General features: G+C 51.9%; 2 protein-coding genes across 12 annotated transcripts in view; one reads left to right on the forward strand and one right to left on the reverse strand.

The window, feature by feature from the left end:
* The window catches only part of LOC104917200 (alpha-galactosidase MYORG-like), a 6,042-nt gene extending 2,635 nt beyond the window's left edge, over positions 1-3,407 (forward strand). For 4 of the 9 annotated variants that reach the window (XM_085213865.1, XM_085213864.1, XM_085213863.1 and 1 more), the window contains one exon: positions 675-3,407. In XM_085213865.1, the coding sequence (XP_085069991.1) occupies positions 717-2,813 (2,097 nt within the window). In that variant the 5' untranslated portion in view covers positions 675-716 and the 3' untranslated portion in view covers positions 2,814-3,407. Of the gene's footprint in view, positions 219-674 lie in introns of all 9 variants that reach the window. The other 5 variants (XM_085213858.1, XM_085213857.1, XM_085213861.1 and 2 more) reach the window with 2 other exon arrangements.
* A 2,038-nt stretch (positions 3,408-5,445) lies between these two features.
* MYORG (myogenesis regulating glycosidase) lies at positions 5,446-18,027 on the reverse strand. Of its 3 annotated transcripts, XM_085213866.1 has the most exons (3): positions 17,883-17,980; positions 16,568-16,739; positions 5,446-11,624 (listed from the first exon to the last, which is right to left on the reverse strand). In XM_085213866.1, the coding sequence occupies exon 3, from the start codon at positions 11,495-11,497 to the stop codon at positions 9,461-9,463; it is 2,037 nt and encodes a 678-aa protein (XP_085069992.1). In that variant the 5' UTR covers positions 11,498-11,624; positions 16,568-16,739; positions 17,883-17,980; the 3' UTR covers positions 5,446-9,460. The 3 variants fall into 3 exon arrangements, with proteins under 3 accessions (XP_085069992.1, XP_010726668.2, XP_085069993.1); XM_010728366.4 differs by lacking the exon at positions 16,568-16,739 and having other exon boundaries at positions 17,883-18,027; XM_085213867.1 differs by lacking the exons at positions 16,568-16,739; positions 17,883-17,980 and adding an exon at positions 15,783-15,930.
* Between the last annotated feature and the right edge of the window lie 340 nt (positions 18,028-18,367).

Below are 18,367 nucleotides of genomic sequence, written 5' to 3' on the forward strand. Positions count from 1 at the left end.
ACTAATGTTTTTGGCTTTAACATAGTCCTGGTCTGGCAACGATTCCAGTCTAACACCTAATCACAAATTCTGTGCCTACACATCTTCCACCCCTTTTGCAGCATGGACTCTGGCTTGGTGTAAGATATGTGCCCTGGGAGTTACAGGACTTTAATAAGGACAAGAAATGGCAGATTGGAAGAAGGGAAATATCCTTTTCCCCAGGTGGAATGAGATGGGTAGGTGACATGCTGTGTGACAGGAGTGCTTTGCTCTATACACAGATTGGAAAACTTGGCAAACATTCCATATAAAACCACAGAAATTTTGATCAAATTGTGCTGCCCAGCCCCAATCCCCAAGTAGCAGCCCTTCTCCCAGTCTGTCCTCTGGGCTCCAGCAGGATCCAACACAGTTGCAGCCAGGTGATGGTCATGGGAATTCTGGCATCACCCCATACCAAAAAAACTCAGCTCAGCAACCTGCAAGCAGGCTGCGACAGCACAGAGCAAAGAGAGCTGGAGCCACAGGGCTGGAAATCCACAAGGATCTAGGGCTGTTAGAAAGAGTTAGGTCCTTTTTTTCACTGTTTATAATACTCTGTTTTGTAAACGAACATAGCAGATGTGAGTGGAGAAGTTTGGAAAGGAGACAGGGACCACTTTCACACAGTATTGTGGCTCTTCTTTCAACAGGAATAGAAAAAATTAAGCAGCAAGGTTCCTAACCAAGGGCTCATGGAAAGTCAGATTACCCATCGCAAAGAAAAACATGGAAAAATTCAAAAAGGAGAGGACAAGGAGATCCATGGGACCAGAAACTTCACACCAGTGAAGCAGAAGCCATCAAAGGAGTTGAGGCCCATGCTGGGGGCCGTCATGCTGGGCCTCATCCTGTTCATCGCCGCGGTGGTGGCCTGGTGCTACTACACGGTGTCCCTGCGGAAGGCAGAGCAGCTCAAGACGGAGCTGATGGACCTGCGGGCAGATGGCTTCGTCATCAGGAACCAGCACGGGGAGGTGGTGTTCAGGCTGGCGTTCCGCTCGGGGAGCCTGGACCTGGAGTCGTGCTCCAAGGAGGGTGAGATCCTGAGCTGCACGCGGTCGAACCGGGGGCCGCTCAACTTCTTCATCCAGACGGTGAAGCCCAAGGACACGGTGATGTGCTACCGCGTGCGCTGGGAGGAGCTGGCGGCTGGCCCGGCGGTGGAGCACACCATGTTCTGGGAGGACGCCCACTGGTACGGGGGCTCGGAGATGAGCACCCAGCACTGGCCCATCCGCCTGGCGGGCTACCAGGAGCCCGTGCCCTATGTCACCAGCGACGTCTACTCTTTCCGCGACAGCTTCGGGGGCATCCTGGAGCGCTACTGGCTCTCCTCCAAGGCGGCGGCCATCAAGATCAACGACTCGGTGCCCTTCCACCTGGGCTTCAACGCCACCGAGCGCTCCCTCTTCTTCCAGGCCCGCTACAAGGACTCTCCCTACAAGCCCCCGCCGGGGCAGCAGCCCTTCCCTGAGCTGAGCTACCGGGTGTGCGTGGGCTCCGACGTCACCTCCATCCACAAGTACATGGTGCGCAGGTACTTCAACAAGCCCTTCAAGATCCCTGCTGAGAACGCCTTCCGATACCCTATCTGGTCCACATGGGCCCTCTACAAAAAAGATATTGATCAGGATAAAGTTCTACATTTTGCAAGAAACATTAAGAAATACCGTTTCAACTGCAGCCACATTGAAATTGATGACATGTACACACAGGCCTATGGGGACTTTGACTTCGACCCTGTCAAGTTCCCCAGTGTAACTGAGATGTTTGCAAAACTGAGGGAAGATGGGTTTAAGGTCACTCTGTGGATTCATCCCTTCATACATGTGGATTCTTCAAATTTTGGTGTGGGGATTGAGCGTCAGCTCTTCATCAAAGAGCCCTCGGGGCGGCTGCCAGCCATGGTGGAGTGGTGGAATGGCATTGGGGCCATCCTGGACTTTACCAACCCAGCAGCCCAGGACTGGTTCCAGAGTCACCTGCGCCAGCTCCGTCACAAGTACGGTATCTCCTCCTTCAAATTTGATGCAGGTGAGACCAGCTACCTGCCCAAGCAGTTCAGCACCTTCCGGCCTCTCTCCGACCCCAGCATCTGGTCCCGGCGCTACACCGAGATGGCCATCCCCTTCTACGAGCTGGCTGAGGTACGGGTGGGCTACAAGTCACAAAACATCTCCTGCTTCTTCCGCATCATTGACCGCGACTCTGTGTGGGGCTATGAGCTTGGCCTCAAGTCTCTCATTCCTACAGTGCTCACCATCAGCATGCTGGGCTATCCATTTGTATTGCCAGACATGATTGGAGGAAACTTCCTCCCCAACAAGACGGACGGAGCAGTTGAGATCCCGGACCGGGAGCTGTACATCCGATGGCTGGAGCTGTCAGCCTTCATGCCCTCCATGCAGTTCTCCATCCCACCGTGGCTCTACGACAAGGAAGTGGTGGAGATCGCGCAGAAGTTCACGGAGCTCCACGAGTCGCTGGTGGCCCCGCTGCTGCTGGAGCTGGCCGGGGAGGTGACCGACACGGGAGACCCCATCATCCGGCCCATCTGGTGGATCTCGCCCCGCGACGAGGCCACGCACCGCATCGACTCGCAGTTCCTCATTGGGGACACCCTCATGGTGGCTCCCGTGCTGGAGATGGGCAAGCAGGAGCGCGACGTCTACCTGCCGGCGGGCAAATGGCGCAGCTACAAGGGGGAACTCTTTGAGAAGACACCAGTGCTGCTCACGGACTATCCCGTCGACCTGGACGAGGTCGCCTATTTCCTCTGGGTTTCCTAATTGGCTCCTGCATCTGCTTTGCTACAGTCTTGTGGATTAATGAACACTTGATTTGAATGACCTCAGAATTTTAGTAGTTTTTGAAGTAGAAATGTATAATCATTTAAGTAAGAAGAAATATTATTACCTCTCTTAGTGTTTCAATTATACAGTGGAGTAACTTAATACAACATATTGAATGTACATGTTGGTTCTTTCTGTTTGACAGTATAGTGGTGGAGATTCCTTCTAATCCTTTCTCATCTAGGAAGGCCGTGCCTAGTGTCATTATATGGATTACATTTGTCAATGGTTTACAGGGAGTTGTACTGCAGTTGTTCCCATAAGATGCTTATAACCTCCATTTGCTTAGTGGAGAAGGCAGTTGAAGCAGATAACTTTCTTAAAAAAGAAAAAAAAAAATAAAAAATCCATGATTAACCCAAAGGGGGTAGCTCCAAATTTTCAGCCTGTAAATCAGATGGGTGCTGAAGCAAGGTGAGTTTCCATTCCCATGGATGCGGTTATCCAAGATAGCAGGAAGAAGCTTTAGCACTTCTTAATACTGTGGCAATCATCTCCTCCTTTTCATGAAATAAATTATTGAGAAACATGTCTCTGCTGTGTATTCAGACAAGTCTGGAAGCGTTTGATGAAGTCTCAATAGCAGTCAAGACTAAAAACTAGCAATAAGTCATGCATGGGTGAAGACCATTGCAGGGAGCTGTTTGTGTTTCATGGCGTGGTTTAGATCCAGATGTTGCAGTCTAACCACCACAAAGATTGCAGATGAAGACTCCCATAACACAAGCGGAGTTGATCCCATTGAGCCAGCATCTCACAGACATGAATTCTCCTGGATGAAGGCATCTCAACAGTACCCATGGGCTTGGGGAAAGTAGACTACCTCTGAAATGCCCTCCACTCTGTCCATTCTTCCTTATTTCTAAGCTAAGAGAAATTTAAATATGACATGATTGAGAAGTTTAGGAGAGTCCTGGGGTCTCTGGGCTAAGATGTTCCTTCCCAAAGCAAGGAAAAATTTCCTTCCCTAACCTTGATGGGCTGTTAGTGGCACCTGAGAGGTAAAGCTGTGCTTGGCCCAAACCAGAAGATAACCTCTTTCTTTAGAGATTTGCTCTCGGCTGGCTGATGTTATGAGCCTATGGGGGACTTGAGAGCATCACAGTCGTTCTGGAGCTTGTTTGATACTCAGGCTCCATGGCCTCACGGTCTGTCATGCTGCAGGATCAGGAATCAATACTCAGATTCATGTTGGTGTGTGGGGTCACTGGCTTCCTCCCATGAGCTCTGGGGACAGAAGGGTCTTAGTGAGCCCCAGTCAAGCTCCTCTGGCTGTTGATTCAGTAGGAAAAAAGTTGAGGTTCTCTGTGGTGCTTGCTGGTGCCCATGGTGGGGAGCTGGGTTCCAGCATCCTCATGCAGCATCCCTGCCCCATATCTGTGTGCTCTGGTGCACAGTCATGGATCTGCTGCTCTCCTGAATAACAGACAGGGGGAAAAAAACAAGCATCTTCAAGTATACTGCAACTCCTGGGGATGATTCAAGCTGCTCTTACCCTTAGCAGATTTCCCTCAGGGAGAGTTCAAGCCTGTTTGGCTGCAGAAATCCCTCTCCAAATGCCCATCCCTATATGCCCTCCTCCTATGCCTGTCCTTGTTGAGATGTGCACTGCTGGAGGAACATCTGGTTTTTCTCACAACGCCTCAGTCTCTGTTGTTTTTTAGCACTCCCAGCTCTGAGTAAACACTGTGTTTGCTGCAGGGACTAGTGACATGGGAACATCACTCACCCCAGGCTGCCTTTATGCTTTTATTTTTGGAGGGGATGTTTATTATCCTTGATATTAGGTGATTGCTGAGCTACAAATCACCCATCCCCAGAAGCAAAAAATGGAAAAAATCTGTCCCTGTCTTTTTCTGCTTGGTTGGATTTAGCATGGCCCAGCCCAGCATGATGGCTTTCCTGGACTCTGGGACTGGCTGTGATGGAGGAGGCTGTTTTTTCCCTAAGGTTGCCAGACTGGCTGCACACTCAAAGGGAATCTTGCTGTCGGCTTGTCCTCTCATTCTTTCATCACAGCTCTCCATAGACCTGTGCTGTTTTTTGTCTTTTTTTTTTGTCTTTTTTTTCTTTTTTAACTTATTTTTCTTCCTTTTACTAAAAGCTGTGATCTTGTGCGGGGCTGGACCCATAGGCAGCATTGGTTTGAAATGCATTGGGCTTTTGCCAAAACCTCAGTGAGATTTGGAGTTGACCATTAACACTCCTCCCTGCTTCCTGCACAGCTCTGAATGTATTTTTGAGTGCTGCCTGGCGCATGGTTTGGCATCATCCCATGATCAGCAGGGTCCAATTCACATTTAGCTGGGACCCTGAGCAGTGCAGACTCCATGCAGCTGGTGAGCCTCACACACCCTTATTGGACACAGCTGCAGATTTTAGGAAGATACAGAGTAACCCAACAAAAACCCCATCCAAACCCCCCAGATGCAAGGAAGGACTCCTGCATGACTGGGAGTCTATTAGAAGCTGGATCCAGCCTGTCACAGGGCTCCAGCTTTACTCCCACAAGCATCAATCTGGTGCACGGATGCTTCTCATATCTAAGGGAGAAGGCAAAGGAAAAGCATTGAGAAAATGTATTTTTATTGCAAAAGCAGTAAGACAAAGCCCCCCTCATTTGAACTGTATGTGTTGTCTGGTGCTGGTGATGTCTGGGTGCCACAAAGCAGGCTTTGGCTCATACAGTAAGGTGTTGGGTGAGAAGGAACAACATTATTTGGGGTGAGGTGGTGGTGTGGGACAAGGCAGGCTCTTCGTGACTTTCATAGGTCTGTTTCTGGTGCTCAAAGAGCCACAAACATCTACCCTGGCCCCTTTGCTCTGCTAGAGCAGTGTGGGAAGGGGATCTGGGGACAGCAGGGACAGACAGAGTGACCTCCTGGGGCACATGCTGGAAACAGCAAGCAGCCTTCTTTTCTTCATCACCTGCACACAGACCACAGATCTTCTGTATCAGCATGGACCAGCAAAACCCCAGGTCCCTCCCCAACGCTGGCACTTGAGGACACCTTTTGGGGGTAATCAGCAGAAATAAGGACACCACTGTCTGATGTGATGCAGGACTCAGGGAAGGTGGTTTGTGATCCATCCCAGCCTGTGCTGAGGGAGGGGGCACTTTCAGCCCCATCTAAGCAGAATGCTGTCAGCTTGTCACTTTTAAACACCCATCAAAGCTTCAGAACACAAGCAGTAAATACATTAAATAAATCCACAGCCTCAGCTCTAATTTCAATGAAGCCTGGGGTGAAAAAAAGCCCTAAACCTACCACCACACTTGGAATAGACAGACAAGTTAAACTTCGTTTTGTTTTCCAAAGTTTTTTATCAATCAAGACAATTCAAGTTACAGCTCTGTTTTCATAACAATTAGAATAAGAAAAGTGGTTAAAAATGATCCCACCAGCACTGCAGACCAACTCAGGAAAGCATGTGAAATCCAACCACCCACTAAAGCTGACACATGAGAAAATAAGCTTCAAAACCCAATCCCATGGGCATCATGCTGACCTGCTGCTCATCACCACCTGCTAGTGCTGACTGAACCAATCCCCATCACCTGTTTTGAGGCTATTCCTTGGCTGAGTTAACCTGGTTTTGGACAGTGACCCAATGTGTAGCCCAGAGAAACCTCCCTGGGTATTGGTTCCCAAAATGTCCATGCACAGAAAGCTTGTGATCTGCAAAGTCTTAGGGATGCTCGACCTGGGTTGCAGCATAGTGTTAGTGGTTTTGGTAAAAAGTTTGATGGAGACAGCATCCAGGAGCTTATGAGATAGCTTGAGGGAGCATTGCTGAGCCTGTCCCCAAAAAGGCTTGGTGCCATGGATCCAGGGAATGACAGTCAGATGAGCCCTTACTCCAGGGCTTCATCCCTGCTCTCCTCCCAGCTTCCCCCTCCTACTAGCTGGAGCACTGAATGGCCATGACCACATCTGCCCTAACCACAGCATTTAGAAAAATAAAGTTACTCTATAATCTTACTCATTCACAACTAGTTAATAAACACCTTTGACAATAAAACTCTTTCTTTTGAGGGAAGGGGAAGGAAGACAGTGTGTCTAATGGAGATTTTCCCTCCTGACAGAGCCCTGTTGAATTTTGGTACTTTTCTGGCACAAAGCTGCTGGAGTGCAGCCACAGAGGACTTTAAGATCCCATGTGGCAGATGGAGAGGTCAGCTTGGCCTCGTCGAGTCTCGATTTGTTGATAATGAGGCTGTGAAAAGGAGATAGAGGGTCGAGGGGTGTTTTGTACCTAGCCATAAGATAAACTTTCTGCTGACTATGAAGACTTGTTATGGAATTTGCTTGCTTTCTAGCCACTGGATTGTTAGTGGAAATGTATTGACTACACGTGTTAGAATATAAAAGGCTTGCTTTAGAAAGTAGAAATAGAGACATACATCACGACCATGATCATTATATGGCAATTAAGTAATCTTCCTGGCAAGAGAACTCTGTGTCATGTGGCTAACTCACGACAATCCAGTCTGACAGCCAGTCTGCCACCACAATCCATAAAGTCCAGCTGCAGCACCAGCCTCTGCCTCCATCTGCAGCTGGCACCTGATTCACCTGAGCTGAGGGATGGAAGCAGTGGACATGAGATCTCCCCATCTGCTCCCACGCAAAGTAGAATAGATTTTACTGACTTCTAAGAGGGGACCAAGGCACTCATGCAGTTCCTGCCATCATTTTCACAGTAAAGGGATTCTTCTAGGAAGGCTAAACCTTGTCAGAGTGTGTTTGTAGCCTGGAAAGCCACTGTTACTTGTACTGGGGCCAGAGAGAAAACCTGAGCCCTCCACAGCTAAAAGCTACAAGAAACAGGCTTAGAGGCTGAGCTTGGAACTTGCCTGTGCTCCTGCTGGACCTGAGGACTCCCTCGAGACTGATTTTGAGGCTAAAACACAAAATTATACAGAGCAGATCCAATTAGACATCAGGTTGTTTCCAAAGAGGCATAGAATCACAAAATGGCTGAGGTTGGAAGGGACCTCTGGAGGCCTCATGGAGGGGTCACCTCGAGCAGGTTGCCCAGGACCATATCCAGACAGCTTCTGAAGATCTCCAAGGACAGCATCCATCACACTGAACATTCTCACTTCCTTCCTAACTATAAAAACACTTTAGATATTGCCCCAAACACCTGAGTTTCCACTTGTGGACACTATCACAGCCTATAGGTGCATCTCCTTTTCTGCCTCCTGCAAACCCAGACACAGTTGGCCTTAGAGAATGACCATCACTGGTATCCAACTCTACCCAAAAAGCTGCTTCATCTCCCTGGGTAGTGGATTCACTTCTGGATGCAATCCCATAAGAAGATCTGCAGCTGCTGTGCTCTTGCCCCTTGCCTTCCCAGACAATGTGGCTCAGTTCCGAGCAGGCATGTTAAAAATGAATGGGCTGAGAGATGCCAGCAGCCAGGGCACAGCTGGGAAAGTCCTGCCCCAGGGAACAGGGCTGGCAGACTGCAACCCTGTTTGTGGTTGCTTAGAGTGGAGGTTGCCTGTGTCTCTGTAAGTGCATCTTCCTGATCAAAACCAAATGGGAAAGCTGGAAAAGCATCCTGAAAAAGGAGGAGGGAGAAATGCTGAGAAAATCCCCACACAGGCAACGGGAGGGACATGAGTCGAAGTCTCACCCATCCTAGTGCTGGGGACTGCGGGCACAGGAACACGTCACCCCACGTCCACTCCAGAAACCTCCGACAACAAGCCCAAAAGCAGAAGAAGTCCCCTGCATCATGAAGAAGAGAAGGGCTGCTTCAGAAAAGCTCTACAGAACATCATCATTTCTCTAATTCCAACCCAAAACGGAGATAGATATTAGTTTAATTTCATGCTACATGAGAACATTTTCTTGGGTGAAGCAAGAACACCCACTGGCACAAAACCATCAATGCAAAAGCTGGTGCTTTTCACCCACCAGCAAGCTGGCTAGCAGCAAACATTACATCCGTGACTTGTGCCGTTGCAAGAACCTGCTGTTCCCTAGGAAGCGGCACACAGACCCTTAGAGATTGGCTTCAAGCAGTCCCTCTGCCAGCAACAAATCTGAAAGCTCATCTGGGGGGGGAAATAAATCTGTGTATATATCTCTATATAATCTAGTTTGTTGGCTGCTCTTAAAAAAGTCTTTTTAAATATACATGCCATATTAGAAAACTTAAGGCAGGCTGTGCTGTAGCAACCCTCCCACATCACACACCCCCAAGCGAGTGCTGAATGCTCCCATGGGACAAGAAATGCTCCCACAAGGCACTAACCAAATCTCACCTCCAAAAATCCTAGGGAACCAAAAAGATATTAGGTTTGACTGCATGACAACTCAGTCTTCACAACTAAAGAGAAAATTCTGCCTATTACAACCCAACTGCTGCCTCCCACCTGCACCAAATAAAAAAATAGATAGACTACTTTCCTCAAAAAACAACAACAAAAAATCCCCAAGGAGAACGAAGTCTATTTAATACACTTCCACAATCCCAGTCCCAAATGAAATGTGCAATTAGAATTATTATTTGTTAAAAAGTTGTAGCATAAGGCATGGTTTTCCTAAAGCAGATGCAGGAGCAGGTTAGGAAACCCAGAGGAAATAGGCGACCTCGTCCAGGTCGACGGGATAGTCCGTGAGCAGCACTGGTGTCTTCTCAAAGAGTTCCCCCTTGTAGCTGCGCCATTTGCCCGCCGGCAGGTAGACGTCGCGCTCCTGCTTGCCCATCTCCAGCACGGGAGCCACCATGAGGGTGTCCCCAATGAGGAACTGCGAGTCGATGCGGTGCGTGGCCTCGTCGCGGGGCGAGATCCACCAGATGGGCCGGATGATGGGGTCTCCCGTGTCGGTCACCTCCCCGGCCAGCTCCAGCAGCAGCGGGGCCACCAGCGACTCGTGGAGCTCCGTGAACTTCTGCGCGATCTCCACCACTTCCTTGTCGTAGAGCCACGGTGGGATGGAGAACTGCATGGAGGGCATGAAGGCTGACAGCTCCAGCCATCGGATGTACAGCTCCCGGTCCGGGATCTCAACTGCTCCGTCCGTCTTGTTGGGGAGGAAGTTTCCTCCAATCATGTCAGCAGAAATAAAGGGGTAGCCCAGCATGCTGATGGTGAGCACTGTAGGAATGAGAGACTTGAGGCCAAGCTCGTAGCCCCACACAGAGTCGCGGTCAATGATGCGGAAGAAGCAGGAGATGTTTTGTGACTGGTAGCCCACCCGTACCTCAGCCAGCTCGTAGAAGGGGATGGCCATCTCGGTGTAGCGCCGGGACCAGATGCTGGGGTCGGAGAGAGGCCGGAAGGTGCTGAACTGCTTGGGCAGGTAGCTGGTCTCACCTGCATCAAATTTGAAGGAGGAGATACCGTACTTGTGACGGAGCTGGCGCAGGTGACTCTGGAACCAGTCCCGGGCTGCTGGGTTGGTAAAGTCCAGGATGGCCCCAATGCCATTCCACCACTCCACCATGGCTGGCAGCCGCCCCGAGGGCTCTTTGATGAAGAGCTGACGCTCAATCCCCACACCAAAATTTGAGGAATTATAGTTTATGAAAGGGTGGGTCCACAGAGTGACCTTAAACCCATCTTCCCTCAGTTTTGCAAACATCTCAGTTACATTGGGGAACTTGACAGGGTCAAAGTCAAAGTCCCCATAGGCCTGTGTGTACATGTCATCAATTTCAATGTGGCTGCAGTTGAAACGATATTTCTTAATCTTTTCAGCAAATCGCAAGAGTTTATCCTGATCAATATCGTTCTTGTAGAGGGCCCATGTGGACCAGATAGGGTATCGGAAGGCGTTCTCAGCAGGGATCTTGGAGGGCTTGTTGAAGTACCTGCGCACCATGTACTTGTGGATGGAGGTGACGTCGGAGCCCACGCACACCCGGTAGCTCAGCTCAGGGAAGGGCTGCTGCCCCGGCGGGGGCTTGTAGGGAGAGTCCTTGTAGCGGGCCTGGAAGAAGAGGGAGCGCTCGGTGGCGTTGAAGCCCAGGTGGAAGGGCACCGAGTCGTTGATCTTGATGGCCGCCGCCTTGGAGGAGAGCCAGTAGCGCTCCAGGATGCCCCCGAAGCTGTCGCGGAAAGAGTAGACGTCGCTGGTGACATAGGGCACGGGCTCCTGGTAGCCCGCCAGGCGGATGGGCCAGTGCTGGGTGCTCATCTCCGAGCCCCCGTACCAGTGGGCGTCCTCCCAGAACATGGTGTGCTCCACCGCCGGGCCAGCCGCCAGCTCCTCCCAGCGCACGCGGTAGCACATCACCGTGTCCTTGGGCTTCACCGTCTGGATGAAGAAGTTGAGCGGCCCCCGGTTCGACCGCGTGCAGCTCAGGATCTCACCCTCCTTGGAGCACGACTCCAGGTCCAGGCTCCCCGAGCGGAACGCCAGCCTGAACACCACCTCCCCGTGCTGGTTCCTGATGACGAAGCCATCTGCCCGCAGGTCCATCAGCTCCGTCTTGAGCCGCTCTGCCTTCCGCAGGGACACCGTGTAGTAGCACCAGGCCACCACCGCGGCGATGAACAGGATGAGGCCCAGTGTGACGGCCCCCAGCATGGGCCTCAACTCCTTCGATGGCTTCTGCTTCACCGGTGTGAAGTTTTCAGGCAGGAAAGTGTACATGGCACTTATTTTCTCTATCACTTCTTGCAGAGGAGTGGAAAGAAAGTTGTCTCTGCAGCCAGGCTAGGATTTTCAGGAAAAGAAAACAGAGAGTTTCCACCTCCACTGAGACCCAGAGCACATATCTCTGAAAAAGAAGAGGATAAATATATTCTAGGAATAACCTCTGAACCAAGGGATCACTTGTCACCTGTTCTCTGTCTCAATTTCAGCTGTTCTCTTTGCCCCCACACTGTCAGCTGGATGTGCTGCATGCGGAGTGGCATCTACAGCCCCCAAACACCCTGCAGATGTCACGCCAGGATCCCAGCTGGAAACACCCAAGCAGTATGTGCTTAAGCTTTTTGGTTGCAGCCTGCTCCCCTGTACGTGGCCCCAGGAAGGAGGCTGCTTAGAGAGCCAAGAGCTGAGTTGCTTTCCCTGTGCTGTGGGACCAGCCAAGCACTGCGCTGTGGGTTCAGAGTCGAAAAGTGAAGCAAGGACATGGAAAGGAGCAAAACCAGGCAAAGGAGGAACAGGGGTGGAGAGGAGCCATGGAGATGCTGGTGCATGCCTTGAGCCCCAGGATGCTGGGCTGTCTCAGGGGCTTGGCATAAGCAAGGGCAGGACTAAACAACTTCCCTTGCCCCTTCCAGCCCATCACAGGTGGAACGCCCCAGGACAAGCAGCAGGGCAGCCCAGCTGCTGATCTTCCTGGGGATGCAGCCTGCAGGGAAAAACAGGGACCTGAGGATCTCCAAAGCCCTCTGCTTCAAGCAGGGATACTCAGGTGTGAACCTGAACAGCTGGGTTCTACAACCTGAGAATGGGCTCTACAACATGCATCACTCTCAGTATGTGTCTTATAGCAGCAGCTGGGGCACATCTTGCAGCTGGGGACTATTTTCTTACAAGAAGGAAGATCAGAGAGGCTGCCAGGCAGAGGTGCAGGGACAGAGTACAATACAGACACAGGATGTTTGGGGCTGGAGCTGCAGCAAAGGAAGGATGGGATGCAGCCGCACAGTATGAGTGCTGGAGTGGCCATGTCAACCTTCCGCTGGGTGCCTGTGACTTTCCAGGCTGCCAGACGCTTTAAATGGGATTACAGCAGCATTAGGAAGCGATTAGCAAGAGTGGGTGGTAGGTTGAGCTAAATGACCTGTCCCACAGCCAAGTCCCATTGAGCCTTTGCACAGACAGGAGCAGCTCTGGTCACCATGCCTGTGTCACTCGGGGCAAGATGCTGCCTGCAGGAGGGGATGGGGCCGCATTCCCCTGCACATGTAATGCACAGCCAGCTGAGCCCAGCCATGAGAAAATGGGCAATAGAGAAACTGGGCAAAAGAGATGTTGGTAGGAGATCCTGCACTGGCATTAAACCATGCTCCTACATCAACACCTCTGGTGTTAGAGTTAGACATAACCAATAAAGCTGAGCAATGCCACAGGGACACTGTGATGCCCAACCTGGAGCTGCTTCGCTGCTGCCCATCTCCACCAGCTTGGGCATCCACAGCAGGCTAGAGGTTGCTGCCAGCACCAAAGAACACATGGGGCCAGTGCACATAGCTGTGCGTGCTTCTGGACCTACAAATTGTGTGGGCATAGCCCAAATGAGTTCCCTCGCTCTCTGCACTGGGGAGTTCTGGGACGCCAGTGACAGAGCTACTGCTATCAGAGACAAGGCTGAGCCTTGTATGGGCGCTATCTTGGGACTGGGAGGCTTGGCAGGGGTGGAAAGAAAATGTATCCACCCGGAGAGCAGAACTGGTAAATTATTTGGGGAAAAGGATTTTTGGAACCTGTTGTGTTTCCTGAGAGAGAGGAAATAAATGGCTTTTTCTTTCCTAGGTCTCTTCTGGGGTTTTATGCTCCAGAAATGGCTGATTCTGCTACTCTATTCCTCATCTCCACTTAAAACTGAGAGCAACAAAGCAGTCCCCTGCTCCAGGGGCTCTCTGGATTGTCATCGTCCTCTCAGGAGGTTGGTTTATTATTTATGAACGACTTTGAATCTGCTCTATTTTTAGGCTGTTTCTTTTCCCCCCTCCATGGGTCGGAATTTGTGACGTGCATGGAGGAACCAGCACTGCTGCTGCCACTCAGGAGTGAAGCAATACAGTTTGTAGGAGAGGTTTTACACCCAATCTGCCTTGCAGTGGTTTGCAACCCTGGTGTCTAAGCCAGCAGATGCAATCCAGTCCATGTGTTCAGCCTGTCTGTGGGCCTGGTGCACTGAAATAGGGATGCAAAGGATAGCAGTGCAGGGACAGCTGGCAGTGGCACAGCATCACTGGCTGACTCAGGGAGCCAAAATGCCTCCCTGCTTGCAGGGTAGTGGCAAAGCCAACAAAACAGTTGAGCCAACCTCTGCGGCTTGGCTCAGGTAGCCCTCCATGCAGGCAGCCCACCGTCCTGCACTGTCCCACTGCAGAGGATGGTAATTTGTACACGCTGTCAGTAGGCAGCACCCAAAAATGCTGAGTGACACCATGCAAAGACTCTCAGACCCCAAAAACCAGCTGCAACTCAGCACCCATCAGCATCATTTCTGGCATCAAATGTTCATGGTGGGAGCAAATTTGCAGAGCCAAGGTGGCTGAGAAATGATTTTGCAGCCTTAGGACAGCAGAACTGTGCCACATAGGGCCTTACTCTGTGCCTGGCCCAGCACTTTCTGGGTTTTGTTAACACAATGTGCAACTCTCCAGCCTGTGATTAGTCTCAGAACAAAGTCTTTCAGGCACCCCCAAGATAAAGGCTTCCACCTTGCATGCAGAGAGCTGCCTGCACACGCAAAGCCTCTTTCAACATATTTTGGAATGCAACCTTGTTATTTTGCTCCAAGATGACATTACTGTGACCTCCAGCTCCTCTAAAAAAAGAAAACAGGCAGGGAGGACAGCAAAGACAAGCAGCGTGGTTGCAGCTTGCTGCGATGAAGCCTCCCAGCTGAACCAAAGCAAAGTTTTTTCTTTCTCATTCCATGGAAACAGTCAGTCACCGTGCCTTGATCAGAGATGAAAGCGCAGCATTCAAGCAGGACACACTTTGTGGAGTAAAAATAAAAATCCCTTTTTTGATCAGTTCTATTTTTGCCGATACAGCCGCTGAATGTGGGCTGCAAGACCCACAGCACCATTAACCCCAGCACCTTTGTAATGAGGTCATTTGTTTAAAAATGGTCACCTTCATCAAATCAGTCCCTACTGCCCCAAATTGTCAGCTCTGAACTGTGCTGGCACCACGTCTGTGCCAACACCCTGCACTGATTTCCTGGGCCTGCACGCCAGGAATCTACACCCTAGGGATGCAAGGTGCCACCACCTCCACAAACATCTGGCAGGGATTGAGCAGATGGAACACCATAGTCTTCACCACCAGGCATTTCCCGTCCTTAAAAGAGCAGCAAAATAGGGTAGTGAAAAGGAAAATGACCTCTACAAAGTGTCCACAGGGGAAAAAATGCCATTGACTTGCTAAACGGAGTTTGCAGTCTGCCAGCTGTAAATCTGAAAGGAGCTGGGATGAGCAAACCCTTCTGCATATTGTTTACCCAGCACTTTGGGTGAAATTGCTGTCCAATCTGATGGGAAATAGGAGGCAGGGGGACTCATGGTGGGGGCATGGCTGCTCCATGGACACGCTCCTCACAGTGGCATCAATTTGTCCCCTGCCCCGAAGTCACCGTGGGGCCCTGGATTTGTCCCCATGGGGTACAAGCCACTCCTAGGTCAGCCTGAGGGGACACTGGTCCCCAAGCAGTCACGGGGACAGCCAGAGCATCTTTTCCAGGGGACCCAAAAATGCCTGGTTTGAGGGACTTGCACGGCGTCACTTTGCAGGAGAGAAGTGACAACTACCTCCCTGCTTCTGGGATGCCACTCCATGTCAGTCCACGCAGCCATCACCACACCAGGATATGGGGTACAGACAGCTCATCCCAGAGGGGACACGGCACATTGGAAGCACCTGCAACTTCACTGCCTCCTGGGGCAGAAATCCACTTTGCTCCCGTGTCTCCAGCTGCCTGCCCTCCCCACATACTAGCACTGGCAGGTTTCAGGGCACGGCAGGCTGTGCTCCAGGCAGGCTGCAAGCAGCATATGCCTTCAGGCAGGAGGAAGGGACCTGCACATCATTGGCTTGTCATTGTCACATGTGTGTTCTCTCTGGGACCATGATGGCAGCGTGCAGCCAGCCCTCAGGCCATGGTGGCAGCCACAGGCATTGTGGTGGCACAGAGTGAGCGTGGGGAGCACTGCTGGCACAGGCAGATATCAGAGTGGGATTTGGGGCTCACCATTCATCTTCCTGCAGCAGGAGAGAAAGGGATGGCAAACAGTCACCCCCTCAGCACTCAGAGGTTTCAGGAAGCAGAAAGAAAGAAAGAAAAAATAATAATAATAAAAAAAAAATCCAATACCAAATTTAAAAACAAACAAACAAACAAAAAAAAACATTATTTTTATTGTTTTCCCCCTAAAGTCTAAATACAGCCATGATTCAGCACTATAACAATGCTGCCTCAAGCAAAAGGAAACAACCTACCCCTCTGCTGCTGGTTGCACCAGGCATCTTGAGGATCAAACCCCAACGTGTAGAAAGCTCACCAGAAAAGGGCAGAAATGCTGCCAGGACATTGCACGGTCTGCAGAAATGGGCTGCAACACTCCCTCTGCTGAACCTTAAACATTTCCACCTGTACTGCAGGAATTGGTGCTCTGCAGCTCAGTTATACTTCTTATAGCTACCTGCATCAAGTGATGCTCCAAACCCAATTAAACACCTCATGGGTGCTTGACCAGGTCTGCCAGGCAAAAAAAACCCACAGTGAGTCAACCTTGGCAGGAAATGTCTTAATATTTAATACACCTGACAATTCCCTCTTCACAACATCCTCTTTCTTTGTTCTTTGCTGTGTGCTAATTGGTAAGATGAAGTTTTAATAGGCTGGTTTTTAGCTGCACACAAGCAGCGCAGCACAGCCGGCTCACACCTAAACCACGCCCACTCGCAGTGCCCAAATTTCCCCAAGATGCTGAACTCGCAGGCCCACAATGAGAAGAAAAGGAGAACTGAACAAACCTGTCCCCAAAAGCCTTGAAGGTACAAATGCAAAAAGTGACACCTCACAAAGTGGCCCTGGGTCTATGAGACCAAACGCCGTGCAGGCAGCCAGCCATGCCGCTCTCCCGCTTCCTCACAAGGATCCCTGCTGGCAGCAGCAGCTCCATCAGTCTCAGCACAGCATCACCCTCTGCCAAAAGGGAATGTGAGCGATGGCTGTAACAACCTCATGTGTGTGACCCAGGGCTCCAACTCCTGCTGCACTCGGTCCGCATTTTGTTTCTTTTGCTCCTCACAGCGTAGTTTGATGAACATAGCCCTCCCACACACAAGATGAGGCTGTGTCCATAGTGTGTGAAAACCGGGACAAAACCCATCCCCAGAGAATCAGAATGCAGCTGGAAGGATCACCCACGAGGATCACCAAGTCGAGCTCCCGGTTCCACACAGCAACAGTCAAACCCAATGTCTGCAAGCAATGTCCCAGTGCTCTGTGAGCTCCAGCAGCTCAGTGCCGTGCCCGCTGCCCTGGTCAGGCTGCTCCATGCCCACCGTCCTCTGGTGCAGAGCCTTTCCCAACCCCCGGCCCTCCCCTGGCACAGCTCCATGCCGTTCCCTCGGCCCTGTCGCCGTCACACAGAGCAGAGCTCAGCGCTGCCCTCCGCTCCCTATGAGGAGCTGCAGCCGCCATCAGGCTCCCCTCAGCTCCTCCGCTCTGTGCCCAGCACACCCAGGACCCCAGCGGCTCCAATGCCCCACCAGCAACGCCGCCCTCTCCCCAGTGCTCCTGAGCGCACATCACCTCACCCTGGGAGAACAGCCCTTAGCAGGACCCATGCCCAGTTCCCCCCCAGAACCCATTTCAGCCCCTCAAGCACCTCCACGACCCCGAGGCCCTGTCCCAACCCGTGCTGAGGACGCACCCCGTCCCCACCCGCCCTGCGGCGCTGAGGTCCCGCCGTGAACGCACGGCGCCGTGCCGGGCACGGTAAGCAAACGTCAGCATGGCGGGAGCCGAAATCCGAGCCCACCCTAACACCCAACCGCTACGATGCGATACGGGGGAGGAAACGGGAACCCCTGGCACAGCCTCTGCAATTTTCCAGCCTTCGGGTCCAGCGGGCTGCCCTGCTGGCGACACGGCACGCGAACGCCCGCCCTTCAGCCCTGCACACCAGCCCGAGAAGGGAAGCAGAGGAATCGCTGCGGGCTCCGCCGCTCCACACCACCGCTGGCACCTGCCTGGGGAGGGGGGGAGGGAGGCCGTCCCCGAACCCACCGAGGACACCCCCGCCTCAACCGGGCATCCCAAACCCGCAACCCGCACACTTACGCGCAGCCCCGGGCCATGGCAGGGCTCCCCGCAGCGGCACTACCGCCTCCCGCCGCGGTTCCGGGGCTGGGAGGAACCAGAGAGCCCGCCCCGGCCCGCCCGGCCCTGCCCCTGGCCCGCCCCGCTGTCCCGGCCCGCCCCGAGCTCCCTGCCAGCGGTGCCCGCGGCGCTGAGGCCGCGGCTCGGGTTGGCGGTGCTACGCGCTGGAGCGGGACTCCCAGTTCTTCACTTATCAAACACCTTCCTGAATTACCCGCCTTCTTTCATCAGACCCCTCCTCCCTCGTTTAGCCCCGCGCTGGGAGATCTCAGCCCTGTGCCTGGATAACTTGGCAAAAGAGCGTGCTCGGAGTGAAGGGGTGGATGGCCGCTTCTATTTCTGGAGGTGTCACAATGCCCCGAAAGCGTGCTTCAGTCTATAGCTTGCGTTAATAGCTCCTGAATATCATAGAACCATAGAATCCTGTAAAGCCTTGTGTTGGAAGG

This window comes from Meleagris gallopavo, chromosome Z (assembly GCF_905368555.1).
Source record: "Meleagris gallopavo chromosome Z, MGAL_WU_HG_1.1, whole genome shotgun sequence".
NCBI lineage: Eukaryota > Metazoa > Chordata > Aves > Galliformes > Phasianidae > Meleagris > Meleagris gallopavo.

What these genes read in the sequence shown, in the direction of transcription:
- MYORG (XM_010728366.4), bottom strand. Translation starts at nt 11,497, where the DNA reads ATGTACACTTTCCTGCCTGAAAACTTCACACCGGTGAAGCAGAAGCCA.